Source organism: Monodelphis domestica, chromosome 6 (genome assembly GCF_027887165.1).
Source record: "Monodelphis domestica isolate mMonDom1 chromosome 6, mMonDom1.pri, whole genome shotgun sequence".
NCBI lineage: Eukaryota > Metazoa > Chordata > Mammalia > Didelphimorphia > Didelphidae > Monodelphis > Monodelphis domestica.
In genome coordinates, this window is record NC_077232.1 from 25,204,581 (window position 1) to 25,215,415 (window position 10,835).

The 10,835-nt window shown below is 33.1% G+C and overlaps 1 protein-coding gene across 1 annotated transcript; it reads right to left on the reverse strand.

Annotated features, from left to right (window-relative positions):
- Positions 1–5,057: 5,057 nt before the first annotated feature.
- Positions 5,058–6,049, reverse strand: LOC100019962 (olfactory receptor 4S2). The gene is given in 2 exon segments (XM_001372596.3): positions 5,058–5,138; positions 5,141–6,049. Coding segments are annotated over 2 exon segments (990 nt in total).
- Between the last annotated feature and the right edge of the window lie 4,786 nt (positions 6,050–10,835).

Below are 10,835 nucleotides of genomic sequence, written 5' to 3' on the forward strand. Positions count from 1 at the left end.
GGTTGTAATGGTTTTGCTTATCCAAAATCTTTTTAGTTTAACATAATCCACATTTTTCACTTTACAACCTATAATAAATTCTATCTCTTGTTTGGTCCCAAATTCTTTCTTCATCCATAGATTTGACAAGTAAACTATTCTCTGCTGCTTTAATAGAAATGTTCTATTCTGCTCCTTTAATTTACTTAATTAATTAAGAGTAATTCCCTTTATGTCTAAATTATGCATCCATTTTAGCTTAACTTGATATAGATTCTGAAATGTTTGTCTATATTCAGTCTCCTTTTTTTTGCAATTATCCCATCATGTTTTTTGTCAGATCAGAAAAAAAAGATATTAACCTGAGATAATAATCCTTAATCCAGAAATCTGGATCTTTGGGTATATTAAACACTAAATAACTTTAGGTATTTGCTGATTTAGTTGCTGATTTATCCTAATCCAGGATTTCCCTTTGGCTTGTACTGGCTTTCACTGGAAGGAGAACTCATTGCTGGCTTATATTTAGGAAAGAGTCACACTGTGGAAGAGCTCCAGGAGAAGAGACTTAGTATAGGTAGGACAGCTCTAGAGGCAGATCCTTAGTGCCCTCAGCATTCACCGTTTCTCTCTCTGGAGATGGATAGTATTTTAATCTCAAGTCCTTCTGAACTGTCTTGGGTCATTATCTTAAGAAGAGTAACTTCCTTTTGTTTTTTAAACATTTGATCATTGTTACAATATTGCTGTTAGCCTTTATAGTGGTCTCCTGTTTCTGTTTATTTCATTCTGTGTGAATTCGTATCAGTCTTCCCAAGTTCATTTTAGGAAAGTTTTATTTCCTCTCATTACATATAGCACATTAGTATCCCATCACTATCATGTAATGTACGATTTGTCAGCTATTTTCCACTTGAAGAGCATTCCATCAATTTTAGATTCTTTGCCACAACAACAACAACAAAAATACTATAATATCTGTTTGCATATAGACCATTTCTCCTTTTCTTTGACATCTTTGGGATAAAGACTTAATGGTTTTGCAGTATCAAAGTGTATGCATAGCACTGGAATTTTGGGCATAATTCCACATTCTCCAGAATGATTGGACTATGTCATGATTTTATCAACTATTCATTTGTCTCTATTTTCCCCCATCCCTGCCAGCATTAGAAATTGTCTTCTTCTGTCATGTTAGTTTATCTGATAGGTGTACGGTAGTATCACAGAATTGCTTTAAATCATTTTTCCCAATTAGTAGTTATTTAGAATATTTTTTGTATAACTATAAATAGCTTTAATTTCTTCAAAAACTATTTGTTCATGTATTTTGACTATCACTTATAAAATAGCTCTTATTATGGTAAATTAGACTCAGTTCTCCATATATATGAGAAATAAGGCCTTTATTTCTCTCTTCATATGCATGGGGTATGTAGGTCTTTTTTTGTTCTTTAATAGACCTCAGTGTTTGCATTGCACCAAGTCTGGTTTTCCTGGCCAAATCGTTCTTGAGGTCATAGACCAGGCTGTTAATCACATCTCCAAGTTTTCCTGAGGGGTCCCACATCCCACCACAGTTATCCACTCTCTCCAAAAAGAGAGGAGAGTTCCCAGGAGTAGAGAGTAAGCCATCTGTATGAGTTTCAAGTTTGATGAAACTCATGATGAGAGGAGATGAGATTTCACTGGAAATTTCAGGAAAAAACAACTATCATGAGAGATGTTTGGTATGAGAAGTAGCAGATAATTTAGTTTTATTAGAATCAAAATTTCTATTGAGAAGAGTAATATTTAACAAACCTGGAAAAGTAGGAAGCAGCCAGGTTATAAATAACTATATTTATTTATTTTAAAACCCTATAGTCTTAGAATCAATACTATGTACTGGTTCTAAGGCAAGAGCCACAAGGACTAGACAATGAGTATTAAGAGCCTAGAATCACACAATTAGGAAGTGTCTGAGGTCAGATTTAAATCATGGACCTACAATCTCTAGGGTCTCTATCCGGTGAGCCCCCTAGATGGCCCCATAAACACGTTTTAATAACACAGTTCAAATGTTCACTTTTCCTGCTTAAGTAACATCTTGTTCTTGGGCCTGACTTTTCTATGGTGCACTCTTGATAACTTCCACCATTTTGGCTGGCCTCCAGTGGACTGTCCAAAATAAGAGTTCCTTGACCTCTATCCCATGCAGTTGTATTTAATATCAAATATTTTATATTTTATTTTTATATCTTTTTCTTTCATTCTATTATTTCTTAGCATCTTATGGAGTCATTGAAATCTACTTTGGTTAGTCTAATTTTCAGAGATTCTATTTCTGGGGTAAGGTTTACCATTTCCTCCTGTAAGCAGTTTTCTTTCCTCCTAAGTTTATTTTTCCAGAGTTATCCTTTTATTTTTAAAATTTTCATGCATAATTATTTTCTAGGTACTTCAGATAGATGCCTAATGGACTAGAACACTGGGCTTGATTTGGTTTGACTTAAAATCTGACCTGAAGCTCTAACTAGATCTGTGATCTGGGTCAAGTTATTAAAAATCTATGTCTTAATTTCCTGAACTATAGATTAGACTAATAATTGCACCTACTTCCTAGGCTTGTTGTGGGGATGAAATGAAATAATAGTATTTATAAAGGATTTAGCTTGGCACATATTAGACACTATATAAATGCTAAATATTATTATTAGCATTAATGCTATTATACAAAACTAATTTCCCCCTTTTATATTTCTGATAAAAATTATGAAGTGTTTTATTTTCCTTTTTGGAGGGAGAAGGGAGTATCAATATGTGACAATTTTTGCACATCATTAGTGTCTTTGGTAATTCATCTCTATATTACCTTTAGCTTTTGAATCAAGTCTTTGTTCCAGGACCAGCCTCTTTCCCCTTGCTACTGTTTAGGTCATTTGGTTCACACTAATTTTTCTTTCCCTCTATCATCTGGATTTCTGTGCTGATACCCATATCCTAAATTTCATTTTTGTTCTCATTCATATGGATGAAAAACTACTTGACACATTAGAATGGACATTGAATTTGGCATAATATAACCATGGTCTAAATCCCATAACAATTCTTACTGACTGTTTAATTTTGAGAAAGTCACTTCTCATTTATAGACCTCAGTTTCTTTATCTGTAAAATGGGGTCTGTGTCCAAAAAAAAACCCAATAATCAAAACAATAACTTTATTCTAGGTCTACAGTTAGAATTCTTCCTCAGAATCCCTTGAAACATTTCATGTATCTGTGAGGAATCATTGACAACAAGTCAGTGTGTTAAAAATGTCAGAGATTTCTAAGTGATTTGAAATTTCTTTTCCAGCTTTAAATCTTGGGAAGCTGATAGTTTGATTAAGAATGTTCCCTGATGTCTATGAAGATCTGTGTCCTTAACAAGCTTTTATCCTCTAATATTCAAAAATATAGGGTCAGGTACAAGGAAATTCCATAGGACACCAGAAACAAGCCTCCAAGTATAAGCTTTCAGGTTGCCCAGTTTGTAGGCTACCTTAAGCAATGTTTTACAAGGATTGATCTTAGGAGATGCTTTCCAAGGTTTCTGGACTAATGAACATGTAAGAAAACCTGAAAATTACTCTCTCAACTCTAACAATTATCTATGTGACCTCATGTTCTTAATCTTTCGCTAACTCAACTTTCCCATGGGGAAAATGGGGATAATATTTTACAGTTTATTACCTCAAAAACTATCACGAAGAGAGTAGATTGCTAATTTTTGTGTCATGTAAAAAAGAACTACCGTTATTGCAACTGGTAGTGGTAGGGAACACCTCAGACATGGGAAAATGTATTATTAAAGGAGGCTTTAGTGAACATATAGAAAAGAAAGCAATTATCATTGGAATAGTATGCCTTCATCAAGTACAAACATCCTTGCTTTTTTTATAGTCATTGAATTGATAGTGGTAAAGAGATAGTTATGATATGTCAAAGTATTTGACAAAGTTTCTTATTATATCCTTAGAGATAATTTGGATATTTCAAATTACATAATATCAGCATTGCTCAATAGTCACATAGTATATATCATCTATCTTTTTGTCTCTATATGTGATATATATATATATATATATATATATGAAATATCATCAATATCTACATGGAAACTTGAAAGGACAACTCTAATGAATTACAATATGGTTCTGGACTTGATTCCATATTGTATAGAATTTTTATTGGTAACATAAATAAAGCAATAGTGAGATAGTTTCCCAATTTTCAGATAGAAGAAAGTTAAAACAGATGTCTACAACATGAATGACTAGTTCAAACATAACACAGCATAACTTAATAGAGAAACAAAGCAATCAAATAAAAGGCTTCCATATGGATCCCTTCCCTGATAGTAAATAGCTTTATGACCTTAGGTAACTCCTTATCCACTTTGAGTTCTATTAGATTGTGAGATCATTGAGAGTAGTCACTGTTTTGCTTTTCTTTTTCCATCAGTACTTAACACTGTCTCAAACATAAGATAAATATTTAATGAAAGCTTGTTGACTTGACTCTATGGGCCTTAAAGTTTCTTCTGTAAAAGGAGGAATATTCTCTTTTCATTGTTGATGAGTATATTCATTCCAGTCATTTGACAGTACAGCCACTAACCTCTCTTACAATTCTAAATTTTTGTTTCTCTGTTCCATTCTTATCTTTATATCCCCATAATCTAACACAGTGCCTTGTTATTGCTCAATCATATTTGAGCTTTCCTTGGCAAAGTCACTGGAGTGAATTACCATTTCCTTCTCTAGTCCCTTTTACATATGAAGAAACTGAGGTAAACAGGGTTAATGGAATTGCCTATGATCACACAGCAAGTAAGTTTGTAAAGCCACATTTGAACTCATAAAGATGAAGTCTCCTGATTCCAACTCTGGCATTCAAACCATTATACGAACTAGCTGTCCCAGTATCTGATAAATAGTAAACAATGCATTCTTATAACTTATTATGGGAGTTATTCAAGTAAGAGGGAAAGTACAAAAGGAAAAGGGATGAATTATATGAAGCTAAGACATATTTGTCATTTGAAAATGTCCTTCAGCTTAGTGACTTCTGAAATTTTTTGGAAAAAATTGAAGGGAATGTCACTACCATTTTACCATTTAGTTCTGTAGAAAAATTTTCCTGGTCCATAACTTCTTCATTGCATTCTTCACCTCTGCATTTCTCAATGTGTAGATCAAGGGGTTCAACATGGGGGTGACAATGGTATAAAACACAGCAACCATCTTATCTTCTGAAAAAGTTGTGTCAGGCCGCATATACATAAATGTGCATGGTCCAAAGAATATAATGACCACAGCTATGTGGGAACCACAGGTGGAGAGGGCTTTGCGCCTACCTTCAGCTGATTGCTTCCTCAGGGATACCAAGATGACTGTGTAAGAGATTAGCAGGATAACAAAGCTTCCTAGTGCAATGGTTCCACTGTTGGCTGTAACAACAACCCCAACAACATAGGTGTCAGTACAGGCAAGTTTCAGTACAGGGTGCACATCACAAAAATAGTGATCAATTTCATTTGGACCACAGAATGGCAATTGGACAACCAGAGCCACTTGAATGATGGAATGAATAAACCCACCCACCCATGTCCCCAGTAGCATCTTATTGCACCTGCTCCGGTCCATTATGGTCATGTAATGGAGAGGTCTACAGATGGCAACATATCGGTCATAGGCCATCACTGTGAGAATGAAGATCTCTGTGCAGCCAAAGAAGTGGACACCAAACAGTTGCATCATACAACCTGGATAACTAATGCTTTTCCGCAGTGACAATAAATCAGCAATCATCTTAGGGGCAGTGACAGAGGAATAGCAGATGTCTACAAAAGACAAGTAATTTAGGAAGAAGTACATGGGTGAATTGAAAAGGTTGCCAATGCAGACTGTTGCTATTATGAGGAGGTTACCCAGAAGGATAATGGTGTAGAAAAATGTGAATACCACGAAACATATCTCCTCTACTTCTGGATTCTGAGAAAGCCCCCAGAAGATAAATTCAGTCACATTGTTTACATTCTCCATGGATTTTCTATGTGCAGACTCATAACCAGGACAAAAATCAGTTTATCTGAAATGATACATAAAAAACAATGTCATTAATTATAATACTAATAAGCATTCAGATAGACTTTGCATATTTTATGTCAGCAATTTAAATCTAAGGAAAGGATTAGGTCACAAAAACCACTTAATATAAGATTTTAGAGTTAAACTAAGTTCTTCTGAGAACTATTCCATAGTGTGTGCATATATATATATATATATATGTATATGTATATATATGTATATATATACATATCAAAGAGACATCCTGCATGAAATTATGTTCTCTTTGGCTTAAAAACCCTTGATGTAAAGGGAAGACTAAAAGAGAAAATGGACATAAGCTCTCCACACATATATGTATATAGATATGGTTATGTGTTTAAGATCATATATATATATATATATAACAAATATGGCCTTGAGCACTGATGGTATTGATTAGGTTGATAGTTATTGTTGTTCTTTACACAATGGATAGAAAAAGGTTTATTTGGGTTAAGTTAAAGAAGTACACTACTGTGTGACAGATATTATTCTAGGTATTGAGAATAAAAAGGAGAGGAAAAAGAACTCTTATTCTTTAAGTGTTTGTATTTTAGTGCCTGGAAATATGGAAAGGTGAGTAAATACAAAATGTATACAAAGTAAATAATAAAGTCATTTTGTAGGTGAAATAGCACTAAAAATTAACATTGCTAGAAAGAGCTCATGTAGGTGATGGTAATTGAACTAATCACTGGAAAAATGAGTCTAAGAATTTTAAGATAGAGAAGTATGGAAAGAGAACATATTTGGCAAAGGTATAGACATAGGACATGAAATACCATTGACACGAAACATCAAATAGGACAGATAGCTGAAATGTAGAGTGAGTGACTGAGAGTAAGGTGAAATCAAATTGCAATGCTAATCTGGAGTAAAACTATAACTATCTTTAGTTAAGTGGAGGAATTTTTATTTTGTCCCAGAAGCGATCAGATGTATAGAATTTTGTCGTTAGGAAATGTCATGGTTAGGTCTATGCCTTGTGTATACCATTTTGACATATGAATAAAAGATGGATTAGAGAAGGGACAGAAAAAATGCAGCAACAGTTTGGAGCTTGTGTATAATCATCTGGATACCACCTAAGTTATTACTTGGGGCTAAACTCATGTGCTAATTGTGCCACTGAGAAGAGTATTGGTGTCAAATGTGTTGTGGGAGCAAAATCAACACAGTTTTCCGAGGGATGAAACATAGGAATGAAGACAACTCTACTATTAGGAAGCCAAGAATCTAGAAAAATCTAAATGAAATAGACAAATTCAATATTTTTTGGAGATTTAATCAATCAATTAATTAATTAAATACATTTTTATTTATTTATTTTGGAGATTAACTGGGTTGAGTGGAAGCAATAATGAGATTTTTTGGCAACATATCAATTTTTAGGTTCCCAGGAGATGACAAAGTGGACTTAGGTGATGCAGGATTGGAGTTAATGAGAAAGATATGAAGTCTAAATACATAGATTTGGGAGTCATCTACATAGAGATGATAATTGGACCTATGGGATCTGGTGAATTCATTCTGAGGAAATGAAGGTCTAAAATTGAGAACTGGAGTATAACAGTACAAAGTAGGTCATATAGGTAAGAGGAAAACCAAGAAGGGCTAGGGTTTTTTTTTAAGCCTAAGGAAGAGAAATAGAAAATAGGGTCATCAATCACCTGAAATTCTGCTGGGAGTTAAAAAATGAATGAAAAAATGGTCATTGAATTTAATAAATAAGAGATTATTTGATACCTTGTGGAGAGCAAGCCATATTTCAAGGTTTGGGGAAGTGAATAGAAGTAAATGAATTTAAGGTAATGAATAAAAAAAAATCTCCAGGATCTTGTAAAGAAAAGAAAATACTGTTAGGAGCTGGTAGGATCAAGTGAGGATTTTGTTTCCCTGTGCTTTTATAAATATGGGGGATATATAGGGGAAATTGTATACAGAGAGGGAACTAGTATTTCTTTGTTAAATGTCATGCTTTCTAAGTGCGTCTGTACTTGAGGACTTGCATCAAAATTTCATAATTTTTCATCATATAAGAGAAAGCCAAAATTTGGTTTGATACACTCAATACATAAACACATAGCCAAACTTTTTCTGTGAATTTTTTCTCATGTTCATTATATGTGTCTTCTTTCACAACTTGATGAATGTGGAAATATACATCATATAATAATATATGTACAATGTATATAATTTAACCTGATCTTCTGAGGAAGGGAATGGGGTGAGAGGTATGGAGGGAGAGAACATAAATCACAAAATGTCAGAAAATGTTTATTGAAAATTTTATCCACATATGATTAAATTTTAATAAAATTATATTTTATAATTATTATATATTAATTATAATAAAATAATATATTTTAAAATTAAATAAAGAAAATGTAGCCAAACTTATTTAAGCATGTATTTAGCAACAGCAGAAATTGGATAAATCATAAAATCATTACATACCATGTTAAAAAGTATTCTGATGGGTTCTCCATCACTGGAGGTAATTAGTATAAGTACTATTTTCTTGATTTTATAGATGGAGAAAATGATAGACAAAGAATTGAAGTGGTTTCCTTATAACTACAAGGAAATGTTAGATCTGGAGATCAAAACTGATCTGCTCATTTCACATGAAGGATCTTTCTAACACATTTGCTCCCCTTATTATGAGGAGTTTATATTAAATAACATCAGAGAATATCTATGATTACAATCATGAGCTCTACCAGTCTGGAAAACGATGAGGTGCTCTAGGTGCCCTAGGTGGGCTATGGTGAATTAGGGATGATGGGGGGTATAATAGATTTAGCAGGTTGGTAGTGGGAAAATTCTGATCTGTAGCTAGTAGAAATAGTATCCATATTCTTTTTTTCAAAGGCATGTTGCAGGGGACATTGGGTTTCTTACTCTCCCCTGTGACATTTGACCTTGATTCTTGCTGCCTAGGTAACGTCTCCCCAGCTGAGGCCACTAGAGAACATCTAAAGCAGCATCTATTTTTTTTTTTTGCGATTTTTAATGGAAAATGAATTAAGTTCTTGTTCTCAGTACTTCCCAATGGATTTTCTCAGCTCTCTCTTTTTTTTCTAAATTCTGATTAATCATGAACCCTCAGGCTACAAACTATTGTACTGAATTCTTCTGCAATTATCCATGTCTCTAAATTCAGGTTAAAAACCTGCTATATTATGCCAGGTTTTATTTTGTGTAACACACAGGCAAATGATAAGGAGAAATTCAAATGGTCTAAATTCAATGATTTTCCCACAGTTATAATTATATAAATTCCTTACCTTTCCTCTAATAAAAGGCTTTAAGATGTTCTAAATATATATATAAACATTTATTTAAATTGTTTGGGGTATAATGTTAGCAATCATGTATAAGAAAACAAGTACACTAAAATAAAAAGCTTTGAACTGACATTTGGGGAATTTTCCCTTACACTTACTTTCACTCATGATAAATCACTATTACAGACAGTAAACTTAAAACTGTATGGAATTGCTGTTCACTCTATTTAAGATAAAGGGTCATAATTCTTAAATTTAATTTTTTGTCTTCCCATTATCATAGGAGGAAGAATGAATATAATAATGACTAGTTGTATAATGTTGCTACAGTTTACAGGAAACGTTGCATATAGCAATTTATTTGACTCTCAAAAATAGACAACAAATAGGTTGAGGTAGGTGATATTATGTTAGGTAACCTCCCTGAACAAAGAGAGTTGAGGTCAGGAAATTTTGAGATATGTATAAAAAGAAATGAGGGATTACGTGACTTTACTTCCCTAGGATCACACAGCTGCTACATGTTGATCTCAAAGCTGCCTAATACTGAGACTTTCTCTCTATACACAATATCACATTACATTTTAGAAATTGTGAATTTATATGAATTTATAAAGAAATCCCATAATCTTATCCCATTGCTAATAATAGAAATTTAGAGATTTTTCCCCTTAATTTCTGGCAAATGCGATAAAAATAATGGTATAATATAAAATAAGCATTTTTATATCTATCTATCTCTATCCTTCTATCATCTATTTTAATGAAACTTGCATTTCAATCTAATTATTTCCTTGAAATATCTCATCACAGTGTTACCAAGGGGTGGTTCTCTAGGGTACTACAATATAGCCAATTTCCTGGCCTGTATAGGATAGTTAAACCAATCTCCTAGAAAGATTTAGAGATAAGAGACTGTAGACTTCATCTACTGGATTTGACATCTCCATAAAATGATGATCCCAGAGGATCTGACAGACTGACTAATCATGATTATCCACAGGAATCTTGTTGACTTGCAGCCATGAGCTCAGCTGATTAGTTTCAACAGTAAACTATCCACCTGAAAATATTGTTTAGCAAATTAAAAATTAAATCAAAATTTCAATTGTAAAATTGGAAATATTCTAATATCAATGATCTAAAAATATTTCTTGATCTAGAAACATAGCTTTTTTTTGGAAGCATGCACATAATTTCATTTTTTTCTATCAAAACAGATTTTATTTTCCTAGTTTTCCCACTGATAAAATAGGAAAGAGCCTTTGAGATAAAATAAGGTCAGGCCCTTATTTCACAAATGAGAAAGGTGAGACTCAGAGAGATTAAATGATTTTATGACTAGCCATATGAGCTTCAAGGAAGGGATTCTAACTCTTTTTTTTTAATTCTGAATTCAGCATTCTACACTATATAATACTATTTGTCCA